The 15,754-nt window shown below is 40.4% G+C and overlaps 1 protein-coding gene across 2 annotated transcripts in view; it reads right to left on the minus strand.

Annotated features, from left to right (window-relative positions):
* ca16b (carbonic anhydrase XVI b) overlaps positions 1–15,754 on the minus strand; it is a 140,113-nt gene that overhangs the window by 28,826 nt on the left and 95,533 nt on the right. For both annotated transcript variants that reach the window (XM_079578181.1, XM_079578180.1), the window contains exons 6-8: positions 13,763–13,829; positions 9,317–9,474; positions 7,258–7,450 (exon numbers count right to left, since the gene is read on the minus strand). In XM_079578181.1, the coding sequence (XP_079434307.1) occupies positions 7,258–7,450; positions 9,317–9,474; positions 13,763–13,829 (418 nt within the window). The remainder of the gene's footprint in view (positions 1–7,257; positions 7,451–9,316; positions 9,475–13,762; positions 13,830–15,754) is intronic.

Here is a 15,754-nt window from a genome sequence, read left to right on the forward strand (position 1 = left end):
TGTGTCATTATGGATAAACCAGCCAACAGGCTCGGCTACGGCGGCACCAAAATCCACATCTGGCAAGGCACCCAGTGTAGGCAGAACATCTCTAATAAACAGATGTTGTGCTAATCTCCCAGCACATTAATGTTTATGCATCTGGTGACAATTTAACAGCCTTTGTAAAAAGAAAATACATTTCCGGTGAAAGCCCATTGTAAAACTTTTGCAATGATTTAACAAAGACGATCCACGGGGCCCGTGCATTTTAATGTTGATGGAACATCTCAAAAGACTTTGGACAAGGGCTACAAAAAACTGGATATTGCTTTAGATTAAATATCAATAAGCATTAGTAATCATTTTAGGGTTAGGGTAAGGGTTAAGGTGAGGTTAAGGATTGTCTATGAATAAGCGTATTATTCATTGCTTAATACTTAATAATTACTACTTTACAAGCATATTATTAATGCTGATTAATACCTTATGAATTAACTTAATGAGCACACCTTAATATAAAGCGTTACTGAAAACGGTAAATAAAATGACAGTCACAGAGCCCATAGTGTAAACTTCATTCAATTTGACAATATTTAAACGTACACCTGTATAAACAAACTACTACTTTTAGGGCTGTATAATATCGAGACAAAAATGCAACTTTTGGGCAACTGGCCTGATCATTGTGATAATATTATAGAGATGTTACCATTCCCATTAAATAAAAAAGTAATTTGTTCATTCATTAAATTGTGTCAAGAGTAAATAAATAAATATAAATCCAAGGCTTCGCACATTATCAAGTTACTATGCAGTTTGCTTTCAGGCTGTAAGTAAATCTCAGTCAGTTGGAAGACCTTAGCGAAATATCGTGGCTTATAAATCATTGCTGCAACAATAATTTGGACATGTTTTGCGCCGCTCTATTGACAAGTACAGAATCAAAACTGTCCACAACTTTGTTCCCGCTTTGTTCAGGCTCAGGCTTGTAAAGCGCGTGCCGGTATTATTATATTTTGTAAAACATTCCCCTTTACGGTAGCGCAAGGCAAAAGCAGAAGAAAAAAACAAATAACAAAAAGACTATTTCAAAAATATATAAAGTCAGTACAGATTCCCGGCAAAATGCACAGCTCCTGTTTTATGCACACCCGTGTCTGCGTGTCTTCACCTCAGCAGTACTCAGAGCAGAACACAAATCCTTCTCCTGGCAGGTTTTACCACACGGGGATGAACCCGAACCCACTGTTGTCAACAAGCACATTCATTCCCTCTCACTTCTTGCGCTGAAAATGCCACAAAAGCTAATACGGATCAACAGTTAATATTTCATGCCTTCCCTTTTCCGGCTGTGTTTTCCCTGATACTTATTACTGTGGATATAGCCCGGTGCAGCTCTCCTCATTCTCCTAATTGCATGTGTATTTCCTTCACTTGTGTCATTCTCTCCCACAAGCGATAGATGGAGAAAAAAAAAAAAAAAAACATGCCGGCAGAAAGAGAGGGATTCTTTTTTTAGATAAATAAGACGTCCTTGTGGCTGTGTTGTAACACGAAGCGGCGTCTCTTAATGACAACGCCTGCGCGGCTGATCAGCTGTCATTTGGCTTTGAGATGCTCTCTGGAAACAAGGGAAATGATCTCCCAAAGCACAGGCTTCTCGAAGAGGCCTCCTGCAGAATCCACTTGGGAGACTTCAACTAGGGACGGGTAGTGGTGTTAGAGGTAAAAGGCATACTTAAGCTACACGCAATGGTAGTATGCAGACCGAAAGCTTCGAAAACAAGAACAAGCAGCAATTTCATAGTCCTTACTCTAGATAGACGAGTTAATGCAAGTAATACAGCATTTTTCCTTTAACATCAAATTTCACCTATGAATAGATTTGCAATTTATGCTTTGAAATCAACATTAGTTCAAAGTGCTAATTTGAAACATGTGAGTGTGTCAAAGTTGATTTCATTGCGATCAATTGTGCATTAACAAATGAATCTATTATGGCTACTTATTTATGCAGTAGTTAATTAGTTTACTACTAATAATAAATATGTTATAATATAGATGCAAATTTGGTCACGGGGTTAGAAGGTCGATGTGCCCGCGTTAAATCAAAATGAATAAACTACCGCGAGACAAACTGTACAAACTATAAAAGTAGATGAATAAATCTCAAGACTAATGCTAAGATAGCATATTGGAAGGCGCTTCAGTGGCAGAACTTGCTGTTGTTCACGGAACACTGTCCAAACTGATATTGTAATTACATTGACTGAGGCAAGTGATTTCTTTCCTCCTCATCTCAGTCTTTCTAACTGCGTACGCAAACTCAACTTTAATTGCACCCATGTGCTTTTAAATGCAAATATGAAATACACAAGGCAAGGACAGGAATACATATGCATCACTTTCTGCCGCCATTGTATCAAAGGTACGAGATGTTACGAATGTGCTGTTCTTGTCCCAGTCCCGACACATCTGCTGTTTTCTCAATATTTACACAGGGACTGTAATTACTCAACAGCACCAATAAAAACTACCACTCAACCTTCACAGATGTCACCCCTGACGACAAGCTCCGCCCCTCCCACTTTTCACAGCTTATATACAGTTTTGGGCAAACTCGTAGAGTGAGAAGAGGATAAATGGGCTTATTGTTCATTTGAAGAAGGTTCCCAGTAAGTAAATGCCTTTGTATTCTGGTTGCTCTGATGTGTTTGACTTTGATTCATTAATTAAGCATTTTGAAGTGGTTAAATGTAACATGACTAGGAAAAAAACCTGCAATTAAAACAAATAATGGTAACTAACAATTCACATCACTATGCTGTTTTAGGAGCTTCAATGCTATTGAGCGGTGCTGTATTCACCTTATTCCGGAGGTTCGTGTGGGCGCCGCCATGAATTGTGCCCGCCCCTTTTCTCCTATGTGTTAACATGGGGCTGGAGAAGTCCACATATAAACAGTCACTACACGAAAACAAAGCCGTTTTCAGGCCGCACAGAGAAACGGTGCAATGTTGACTTGTTGGTGCAAATGAACATTGGCCATTTTACACAAATCAATCGACTAAACATCAGATTTGAGCGGAGAATATTTTCCCTCGTTCTCCGTTAAAATGAACGGGCTTCGCGCTCCACCGGAAGTGTCTGGAAAACGAGGTGCCGAGACAACGCAAAAAGTGGCAAAAGTGGGCGGGGCGGAATAAGGTGGATAATTGCCTCGTGGCTCAGAGAATTTGTCCCAGAACTAAATGATCTTTAAGAGATATTTTATTTGTAAAGGACAATTAAATATGGTTCACAAGGGACTAGGGATGCACCGATCCGATACTGGTATCGGAAATTAGAGCTGATAGTGAAAAAAAATGCGATATTGGGTATCGGCTACAAATATTCGATACTGAACCGCTACCAATTTGGCTTTCACCGCTTTAAAAAAAACAACTTTTACCACCGAGATCTAAGTGAACATGGACATGCTGTATCATTCGCTGAGTTAGTTTCACCATTTACAAATGTATTTTTGATCGTCGCGCAAAATGCCGCGGCTAGCATCAGTAAAGCTGCTAAAGCCAGCAGAGGCATAATAATGTTAACGTCAACTAATCAAGGCTGGGTCAGAAACTATGGTACAAATACCTAAAGTAGCCTAATAAAATTAAATCGGCCACTGCTGAAGCCAAGTGTTTTTATTTTAGTTTAAGAAATAACTGAAATTATAATCTAACATTGGTAATGATAAAAATCACTTCATGTGAGTTGTTTATATTGATATAATCTAAAGCCTGTCATATACCCAAGAATATTTAGTGGAGAAAAGTCATCCTTGTTAAATGTTTATCCAAGAGTTTATCAATAGCTATGATTGATCATTGATCTGTAACCTCATGACAATAAAAGATGACTCTTTTCTCCATTTTAAGATCAATAGAGTCAATTCAATCTTTCACTCAGAGAAAGCCATTTTTAAGAAAGTGTCTTGGTATCGGTAAATATCGGATATCGGCAGACACTCAAAACCTAGTATCGGTATCAGTATCAAAAAAGCTGGATCGGTGCATTTCTACATGGGACCGTTTTTTAATTAACTCCAGCCCACACTTGTCACACCAGGCTATATTGCCCTGATGGAAGCATGACTGCTCACTATCGAACACGATTCATATAAGGTGGGTCTTGCTCAAGGACGAAGCAGATCGAAGATAGATTCAAACGGCCAACCTTTGGATCCGTGAAGGACTTAGCCCTGACCTATGAGGCCTCTCGGCACGCGTTTCTATTTTTCTATTTCTGAGATCATGTATTGTCATCTGCAGCCTTTCCTAGAACAAGCTGTGAAAGGTTTTTTTTGTTTTTTTGCGTGGCACTAAACAACAGACACCAACAGCGAGCAGGAAGAAAGTGTGAGAGCTACAAAATACATATCTGGGGTCGACATTTCTCCAGCTGCCTCCTGACACAGTGCCACAAAAGCAATTTCACGACTTAATTTGTACGGGTCTATTTTAGCCGTGCCACGTATTAATGATGATTGCTGATCAGGCTGGTTCGAGTGCTTCCAACTTCATCACACGCATTCCCAATCAATTTTACGCGCCAGACACCAACAACACCACTTTAAGAAGCAGCAGCCGTTCTCATTAGTCTCCATATTTCCTGTACGGTTGGCTTGAAAAATGAACCCCAAAATGAACACAACAAACCAACCAGACAAACAAACGAACGAACGAAACCAACGAACGTGCGCTTATGAAGGTCCTGCATGGAATTGTTTTTAATATCACACGTAATTTCGGATTAAGTCTCGACAGAGCGAGACGAAAGGAATTTGCTTTTGCTTGCCCTCTTGATTTAGCATGCTTATCCATCACAACTCGCGGAGACTTAAAAAAAAAAAAAAAAAGAAAATGAAAAAAAAAAATGCTATCAATATGCTCATTATTCATTCCCTGTCCTGACCGAGAACAAACAGTGCAGGAAAAAAGCCCCAGAAAAATATAACTTGAGCTTGAAAGCTAATAGGGAACCAATTAGGACGAATACTGAAGACCGTGAATTTAACATTGGGCGGAAAATAATCAGTCTTTTTCGCTTGTGACGCAGCGTGAGATTTGGGAGATTAGATCAAGAAAAGACGTTGGCTATATAAGCTACAGGCTACAAGCTTGAAGTCGCAGCATAAAAACACAAACTGTTTCTTTATGGCTGATCAAAACATTACTTTAAAGACGAGTGCAGAAGCGACCATGCCATGCCTTGTTTTGTCTGGGTGAAACTTTGGATTTACAACCCGCAAGTTCCATGTTCCAAGAAAGTAATGACACGTTAGGTTTAATGAAGGTGTCCAGAGTGTAACAAAGGTGTGACGTTGCAGATGTTTTGGTTGTAATATAGTTTCATCAATTGGGAGAAATTACAGCAACTAATGCGCAAATTACACTGTACCTAATACAGGGTTTATACAGGCAGAAGCAAATGTAATGCTTTTTAATGCCATTTCTAAAGCCTATATAGTGAATAAAAACGCAAACGCAAGATTTGCAAAGATTCTACAGAGAAAAGAGGATTGGACAAAGCGGGAAACCTTTGAGCAACAAAAATATGTCAATTTCAGCCCAAACTGTAGTATGGATGTGTAGTCTGTGTATGGATTAGTTTAGAAAAAGTATTAGTTTTCATATTTTCAGTGAAATGTAGATTTGCGGTCACAGGCAACAGCCACAACAATCAATCTTAAGACTGATTTACAACAGAGCATTAAAAGTATTAGATAAAACATCTGTCAGAACGCGGTTAAACTTTCTTAACTTTGAAAATTGTATTAAATTCTGTAATTTTAAATGAATGTATAAATGTTTGGCTCATAGTCCCACTTCGATCAGTGGCTCCATCACACGAGGAGCTGCTAATGGAAATGTGAAAGTGCCCGTAAGAAAAAAACCTGGACAGTCGGCCTTTATTGTCGACTCTGGAACTCCTTGTCTCCTGAGCTGAAACAGGACTTAGACCTGGGGGCTTTTAAAAATGAACTAAAGCATGTTTAAAAAAGTGCACTAATTGTATTTGCACTTCCTTTGTGTAATGTCGGAATTCATTAATGTTACTGCAAATGTATTTTCTGTATTTCTGTGTGCGTTTGAAAAGCCCTTCTAGGGACGGACACTGCAAATTAGCCTTGGCTATAAATGTTGTAGTGTGATACATGTTTATTGTTCACACAGGTCCCAATCAAATATGAATGAATAAATAAATAAATAATCTAAAGCACCTTTAATACACCTTGTGCCCCCTTCTTACTCATACACCTACATGTTTATACACCTTCATTACTCCTTTACATTACACCGTTATTAAACCTTGCACTTTAATGTGTAATTACATGTACTATGTTACCCGTATCCCACACATGGAACTTGCGGGCTGTATATAAAGTGTTACCTTTGTCTTTAACACCCTAGTATTGTTTTGCATGTACAAAGCAGTACTAAGTAACTCATGCCCTTAGAGGCGCCACTGCAGGTGTTGTAGCATGTTATGCTTTTTTACTCATTAATTATCCGTGAGAGTAAATACTACGCTGACAGAAAAGACAAAGGGAGAGAGGGATATTGTAAATCCAATTACACAATGGAGATCATTTTTTTCACTCAAACTTGACTGTAAATACTGTTTAAGTGGCGGTGGCCGTAGTTAACTTTGCTCGTTAGCCTGTTAGCTCCTTCTTTGTGATTCCATTAGTGTGTATTGGTGGCTCTGTCCCGGTGGCAGGGAAAGCTGCAAGCGTGGTTTTATGGCCAGAGACACCGGGCGAGATGAAACCCCCTAATCCTCTCATCAACACTTGTATTACCCCCAGAGGAACTAAGAAAAGGATTTATTAAGGTAAACAAGTTACTAAGTACTGCTTTAACTTACAGTAATGCAGGGAAAACTTGCAGACGTTACTATGGAAACTGCCAGCTGTCAGATACAGAATCATCACAAAATGATTTGTAGTAGAGGCAATTTGAGTGTTGAAAGGATCAGAAGCTTTCTAAACCCTGCCTAACATTGGGACATCAGCGTTTGAGAGAACTGACTACATACGTGAGTGAAACAAAACATAGAAAGAGCATTTGGCATAAAACCATGTGAGACTGGCTCTCTGTGGCAACCCTGAAAATAAGTGGAGAGATTAAAAAAGAAAAGAAAAAGTCATCTAAAAATATTCTCGTCAAACGGACTGGGATCGACTGCTACAATCAATATCAAAAAGCACTTATGAGCTTGTCTCACCTTTGGAGGCCTCTGTGCTTTGAGGATTTCCTCGGATCTCAGTCAGGTCCTTCTGCCAGGCGTCTTTCACAGCAGACTTAAAAACCTTTCTGCCGTCCAGAGCCTGCTGTGGTCGGAAGTTGTTCCTCAGATACTCCACAGACTTCACATGGTCCTGCTGCTCCGTGGTAAAAATGGAATAAAAGGACTCCAGCTAGAAGAGAAACAAAAACAGCATTTGAAGAACAACACTTGAACGATTTAGTCAGTGTGAAGACGCCGCTGTATCCACATGCTAGACCGAAGCTCTGTATTTGCTTGGAATATGCACACCACAGGAAGCGATGGGCAGCAGCTCCATCATTCTAGCTACTGCCCGAGCCGTAACTTCTCAATGGGGCAAATTTGTGGCCATCGATTGCCGTGAATGATCCCCCGCCGTGTGCCGTAATGACTACACATTACCAATACTGCAGAATCAATGTGTCCTATGCGAGGCTCGGCGAGAAATGAATTACAGGTTCATAAAAGACTATCTGAGAGAGTCACCAACACAGCGGCCCTGGTCAATATTCTGTCGCGGCGCAAAGTCATTTCAAAACAAAAGATGTGTTCTGCCGCCGCAAGCTGATAGATATTCCACCAAGCCCTGCACTTTTCTGTGGCACTAGAGGCTCTGCAGCTGGAGAACTGGATGCACTGTAAGAGATCAGCAAAAAAGCACTGGGCATGATTGAGCATATCCTGTATTAGCCCAGCAAACCGCAAAACACGGTGAGTCTGAGGTGAGCTAGCCTTGTGGCGTGATGGAGAAAAGTTCATAAAAACAAGTCCTATAATTGCTAAAAAAACAAACAAACAAAAACCTTTAAGCAAGTGCAAAGAAATGTTTCAGATCCATGCATCTGTACGAGACTTTTTAACCATTTCACAGTCAATCCTGTCACAGCAACAGCTTGTTTCATTGAATACAATGTTTCCTTTAAGGGGAAAAAAACAACAATCTCAAATGGTTCTGCAGAGTAAACTGTTCTTTTGCTATTTGAGATGTGTGTTTAAAACATCCATTTGTCTACGTTCTTAAAATACATTAGCAACAAATTCATTTGTTAAATTAAGAAACAATAAATTACCTTGCTGTCAGCTGAATGTGGTTTTAGAAGATTATAAAATACTTAGTTTTCTAATGTCAAATATTTTATATTATATTTATATTTGATACAGTTCTCTACTTTCCACTGTGTGTCTACAGCAGGCATGTCCAAAGTGCGGCCCAGGGGCCAAATGCAGCCTCTGACCCAATTTTTTTCTTGTTTTATCACCAGATATGGTACTTTTGTCTGCAATATTAATAATTCCACACAATTAAAACCTCAAAAAGCAACATTTATTGTGAGACAGAGCTGGCGTTATGGCTCCAAGCCTAAATAAAGGTGTGGGCCATGGTTTAAACCTCTCTTAAATACACCCATATTTGAAGGCACTGACCACCATGCTGTGGCCCTCCATGCTGTACACATGTCAATATGTAGCCATCTGTGAAAAAGGTTTGGACACCCCTGGTCTACAGTCAATATACTGTATCATGGTACATAAGGTACATATTTGCCAACACTTGCGATCTGTTTTCATTTATATTTCGCATAGCATCTTTTTTGGCATTGAAGCAGGATTCATCTCAAACATGTGCTCTGCAATCATGCAAAATGAATATTTAAATTAATATTAACAGAGCCAACCAACTTTTAAAGCCATTTCATATGTAGGAGCTCGCAGGCATCGTTTCAGGCCAGCAGTATATGCATATAAGCGTCACAGACCCACGGTGCTCGCCTTTTCCCCCATTGTAGAGTGATCATCCACTACACATTTGCTTGTGACGTTGTATACGCAGGAGCTGCACTGGAATATAGGGAGATGGGAAAAATGGAGATACTGTATATGGGGGGAAAATTACAGTATTTCTTTCAATGGGTTGGCGAGTGGTGCACTGACAGGAGACAGATGTTATCTCAATGAATGTGTGTGCAGCAGACATGGGCTTTTGACTGTGTTAGTATACAAATATAGTCTAATGCACCTGTGAATGGGAGAGATAGACCGGCCGGGAGAAAATGATCCATTCCACCACTTTGCTGCACGGAGGAGTGGTCAGAGAGCCGGTGTATCTGTAGTAGCTGTCCACTGATGACGGCAGTAGGTCCCTCAGGACAAAAGACCGCAGGTTGGTCTCTTTCTCTGCAGAGAGAAAAAAAGGGTAAGGGATTATAATTGTACACAAATATGGTGTAACTTCCCCTCTCTCCCCATGAGACTTGTGCACTAGAAACAAATAGCATTACAACATTTATTGGGATCAGTGTGTATTTCTAGCAAAAATTAGTTAAACGTGATATTTGCTCTTTACAGCAGTACTAGGCTGTACAGGGGAGCTGTTGAGATGTGTCATCTATTGTTAAAATAGATTGTTAAAATAGATGACACATCTCAACAGCTCCCCTGTGCTTGCAAATACAGAGACATAAACAGCATTGTGTGGCGTCCACTCAAATTGTCCACATTTTTTTTAGATTACTACAGGTGCTATTCTCTATCTAACACATCCGCATACATTTGAGAGTACACATTTGCATATAATGGCCATACTTGTACTTCTCATTCACACTCCTCGCTGCTTTTATCCTGCAAGTTTACACTAAGCTACGTTTCCACCAACAACAAGGTCATTCAATTTAAACTGTCCCAGTGGCATTTCACAGCCCTCCCTGCGCTATCCCGAGGAATGCTGGTGGCGACGTTTAAAAGGCTTCAGCAGTTGTTATCACCGTGCCTAGATCAGTGTTCCCAGATGGGCTGCACAGAGGAGGGGAAGGAGGGAGGTGGAGAGGGACAAGTAGAGAGACAGGGCGAGAAAGAGAGAGAGAGGGCGATAGAGCGGGCGGAGGGGAACGTAGATAGATAAAATGGCCAGACAGACAGCTGATCTCTTGTTGGGTGGCATCCCGCACCGCTTCATGTAACAACTGTGGCACAGACTGCCGGGATTTCGCCGTATTCCAATGATTACCACAGCGGTTCGGGGCAAAGCCGTGTAAACCAGACAAGTCACCGGGATCACCGCATCATGCTGGGCATAGACCTTATGAGCAGTTCAAATTAGCTCTTCTACTTGGGATGGGAAAAATTCAGTGATGCAAGAAAAAATGTCCAATGGCAGTTCAAGATCACAGATGAGAACCAAACTTGTATTAAAGTAGAAGTAATTATGTTAAAATGATAATTACACATGGTCCTTATGAGTAATTGTTTATGTACAATACATAAACAATGTATTGCAAGTATTGTGTTGTGAAATATGACAAGTAGAGTTTAAAACTAAGCATCTGGGATGTTCCCATTTATTTATCACATTTCACATTTTTTTTATTATTTCTTCATGGGCGATACCACATTTTTTGAACCGATATGTTCCTAACACTTTCGCGGTCATTTCAGCAGATATCCATCCCGATACTAATCATTTCATACGTGTCAATGCATTTTAATCAGTATACATACTGATTATTTAACATTGTTAATGTGTACATTAAAATGTTGTTTAACAATTGTTAAATTAATTGCATTAAGTATAAAATAAGTATGAAATTTAAACTTTAATAACAAACAGAACAGGAACTTGCCCTGTTATGTGATAGCTCAGTTTAACAGTCTTCTGCTGTGGAGGGTTTTAGTACAGAACAATAAAGTCAATCTACACATGCTATGTAACGGAGTATTGATACTTTTGTCCTGGTCCCCAAAAAGTTACTTTTGAGTGACTGCTTATTGATTTTATTGATAATATTGGCAAAATGTTTACTTAAGTATTGTTGAAAGATTTGTGGGGAAAAAACACACTTTTTTTTTAAGCTACAACATGTAGCAAAGTAACAGCCACTTTCTACTATGCCCTTATCTCAAACCTGCAGAAGCCAAGGGTGTGGTTTGATAGCGGCACTACTGAGACACTGGGCCTCAGATTGAGTATTCACGCGCTTTCTCCTCCTCGACTACAGACAGCGTACGTGCCCTATCGCTATCGGGCCAGAGAGATGCTGATGGATGGATGACTGTGGGATAACGAGCTTGTGGAAAACCAAACCGTTCTAACGAGGGAGGAGGCGAGCAGCGTTTAGCAGCCAGCATGAAGACGGCTATCCAGAAAAAAAAGGAAAAAAAAGCACCCCTGCACCCACACGCACGCACAGATGAGAGATAGTGGGGGGTGCTAGGACAAACATCTGTGGAGAGCTGCACTGCATGAGTAAAAAAATGCAGACTTAGCCGGAGACAGATAGGGCTTCATAACAGGCTATAGCATAAGCAATACTCTTCATCACATTCATATTTAAGCTCCGCTGTGCTTTTGGCAGCTGTGAAATTAAAATCACATCCAAAATGGCCTCCCAACTCATAATCAGCGAATCGTATTAATCAAAGCAACTCGCTATTACGTTCGGTACTTCCAATTATCTCCATATAATGTTAAAGGTTGCCTGTGAACCTTGCTGTTGAGGACAGACAAACCATTAGGGGAAGTGCAGCAGCATTTCTCCTTCATCTTAGCTAAGTTTTTGTTGGAGACCGGTTTGTTTGGCTAATGATATCTGGCCCAAAATGCATTAAGGCACTTAGAAGAGAGTTTCCCTCATTATTTACTGTGACAAAATGTATTCACACACAGCATTATTAGCAAATTTGGTTGAATAAATAGTTTAAGTTTAACAATTTGATGTTTTATTTCATGGTCTGGAGCTGTTTTAAAGCAGTACTAAGCAACTCATGCCCCTAGAGGCCAGAAGCTGCAGGTGTCGTAGCATGTTGCGGTTTTTTACTCATTACTCACCGTGAGAGTAAATACTACACTGACAGAAAAGTCAAAGGGAGAGAGGGATATTGTACATCCAGTAACACAATGGAGACATTTTTTTTCACTCAAACGTGGCTGTAAATACTGGTGCTAGCCCCCCGCTAGCTTTGCCCATTAGCCTATCAGCTTTTCTTCATGATTCCATTAGTGTGTATTGGTGGCTCCGATCCGGTGCAGGAACGCTGCAAGTGTGGTTTTCTGGCCAGAGACACCAGGGGGAGATGAAAGACCCCCCCCAATCATACCATTAACACTTGTATTGCCCCCAGAGGGACTATGGAAAGGATTTATTAAGGCAAACAAGTTACTTAGTATTGCTTTAATATTGTATTCTCACTAAAATACATTTCTATTCATGTGAGAAAAAAAACAAAAAACTCTGTAAAGTAAATTTTGAGATTGACTTTTGACATTGATACTTCTTGGAGCATGAACTATCTAAATATAAGTGTAAGCTCTGAGCCAAGGCGAGCCCATACAAGGAGAATTGTCAAAAACAAGAACTTTTTTCTCTCAAAACCACTGGGCAAGCCCGGTTCTTCAGCTAAACCAGGAAATCAACAATCGTTATTCAAAGTGCAGTTCCCGTTAATCACCATCAGTGTCTCATGCATAAAATCACACGTTAGCAGCCCTCAGGAGAGGCGCCGCGACCAACCTTGATATTATTTAATCGGACCCAGATACGCTCCTTCAGTTTATGATGCCCATGTTAAAAGTGCCGACAGCAGCTCGTCAAGCGAGTGGTTCACATGCATGTAAACACGCCGGCAGACCCCTGGATGCTGTGAAGGATTACACACTTAGGACTAAAACAGATGCTTATGGCCATATAAGCAGTAATGCATAACACTTTGCCGTGAAGTACGCGCCGCAGCATAAAGAGCATCTTAAACAAAAAGGTAATCATAATGAACATGAAAGATGCAAAGCGAAGGCATCTACATACACGGCGGGATAAACCAAAGTGCTCTCTAATTGATACACCAATGTAATTAATAGTTGTGTCTTTTTGAGCGGTGCTCCTTGGAGGTCTACGTAGGCAAAAGAAGAGGAGGTATCTCGCTAAATTTGCCTCCTTTTGAAGTTAAATTGCTGCTCGTTGCTTTCATTTGCATTCTAATTTGTGATTTTTTTTTTTCTTTCTCATCGCTAATCTCGCTGCTTTTGACTGAATATAAAAATGCCTTTGTTTGGGGATCTGTCAAAACGGAAGAGAGGAAAATAGTTTTAGATTTTCTTTGAAGCAAATGCAAATATTTTCCGTTTATGGCACAGCACAGGCATAGCTTGCATAATTGTGGCTTATAAACTTTCTTTTGGGGACCTTGATATTTATGTTTCACAATTTGAAATAATGTTTATGAACGGAAAAGAAAGTTTAAGACTCTGCAAATCTGAGCATCCTCTGCAGACAGCATTGGGAAGACATGCAATAGAACAGTACAAGCTTTCATTTCGAGCAAATGGCGTGGTAACAATGCTATGGCTCTGAGTGAGGAATGACGAGAGAATACTTCTGTGTTTAAGCAGCAAAAACGTGGATGTACCGACCACAGAGCGAATCTAAAACGGATCTAAAATGATGCTACTAAAACGTTGTGAGCACAGTGTTACCATGATGGACGACTCCCTTCAGCCCCTGGATGATAGGCTCCACAGCTGGATTGTCTTTCTGTCCCAGCTGCAACAGAAAAACGGATTACATAGAGATTACAAGGCCAGGCAGCATAATCTGACATAATAACTGAAGTGGGTCAATATAAACAAATCAGAGTGTCAACACAATATGAGCAACGTCCTGGCAATTCAGGCAACACTGTCGGCAGCAAAAGAAATGAGGCATTTGCTGTCAATTTAATGTTTAATGGTGCTTTGTTCGGGGAATCATTCACGCAAGTTGGTTTTGGAAAAGAATTGCATCCATAGTTAATTGTAATATTTCTTAAGAGATACAAAAGGTTGCAAAAGGTGAAACAAAACAAAATGTATTTTTAAAAGCAACACTTTTTTTGGTCTGTTCGAGAAAAAAAAGTGTATAAAGAAAGCTATTTACTATGACAACATAAATGTTTAATTGTGCGCCCATTTGTGGGGCCTATAGCATCAATTTGCTTTAAGTAAAACGAAAGTGGGAAAGCTTATTTCAATATACGGCATCATTACTAATGTTGGACGCTTGGAATAATTTTGCATTTCCCCCCAAATGTATGATTTTTTCAGATTTGTCATAATGTGCTGGTATAATCTTAATCTTCCAAATAATCTGCAATAATGTTAATCTTGCAAAATGTAACAATAACACACCCGGAGCTAAAGTGTCTCCAGAGAGCACCAGCGGATACCTTTTAAGTCTCTTTATGACTCCCTCTACTACACACCATTACTGTTTAGCCCCATATTTTACATTATTCCCAATGTCCTACTTAATAGACAAGGCTGGACAAAACAGTGCTGGGACGTGGGGACCCACTCTCCCCTGCCGAACATTAATTCAGGTCAGTCAAAGGAGAATAATTGTGTGAGAATGAATGCTGAATGTGGATAATATGCGCACCTTAGAGGCCATTAATAGGCCTTTGGGGAGCATCTAAAGAAGTCCCTCCATTGATTAGAACTGGTAAATCTCAGTCCATGTGTGTGTGCTGGCTTGAGAGTGTCCCACAGTAAACTGCAGCGCAGCGGATTGTGTATGTTGGTGCTAATTGCAGTAAGCAATAGGGCTGTCAGGATCCAGCGGAGGCATTTAGGTGCTGCTTACGTGCATGGTCCATCACTGTCTAAGAGCAGACCTACATTGGAAACACCTGTGTCCCCATTCCAGCCTCGCTTTGCAGGAGAGCTGACCTCGGCCCGAGTACCATTAAGTCCAATAGGGGCTGCTATTGATCACATGGGATTAATCTCACACTTACTTTGAACAGAAAATTAGGGGGACAGCCAGGGCTCTGTACTCGCCACGGTTCATGAATTGCAGAAGTGGCTTAACTCAAATTGGGAGTGCTCGTGTCCAACTTGGGAAAAGACCTTTCAGGGCAATTTGTAGTATTTTAGATATGCACTTATGGGCTACAAGAGAGCAATAACAATATAGTTTACTAAGCTGTAAAGGATAATTAATATTATTCCTGTGAGGGAACACAAGCGGCTGAAGCCTATCCAATCATGGGCTGTCGGAGGGGTGCACCCTAATGGCTATGGCCAGTTAATCACAAGGCTGATCCAGAATGACAAGTTTACTCTAATGTATTCAATAGAGAAGTCTAAAATTCACCAAAGCATGGATGTATGTTGGTGGTGGCAGGATGGGAAGAAAGCTCAAAGAAATAATAGACAGGACATGTTAATATCATAGATGAGGATTGTGTAATCTGAAATACATGTGAATGTGCTGTACATCTGGTCCCATCTCTTTGTAATCCAGCCCGAACCAACCCCAGCCCCACCAATTAACTTGAATCTTAGGCCCGAGCCTGAAATAAACGCGACATAGATAATTATTTTATCTAAGCTATTAAGGCCGGTCACACTCGCACAGCGCACTCAGCAGGCAGCTGGTGGTCACATTCTGCTGCACCAGTGCGGGCCAAAAGGTGCACGACATGTGGG

Source organism: Gobius niger, assembly GCF_951799975.1.
Source record: "Gobius niger genome assembly, chromosome: 20".
Taxonomy (NCBI): Eukaryota; Metazoa; Chordata; class Actinopteri; order Gobiiformes; family Gobiidae; genus Gobius; species Gobius niger.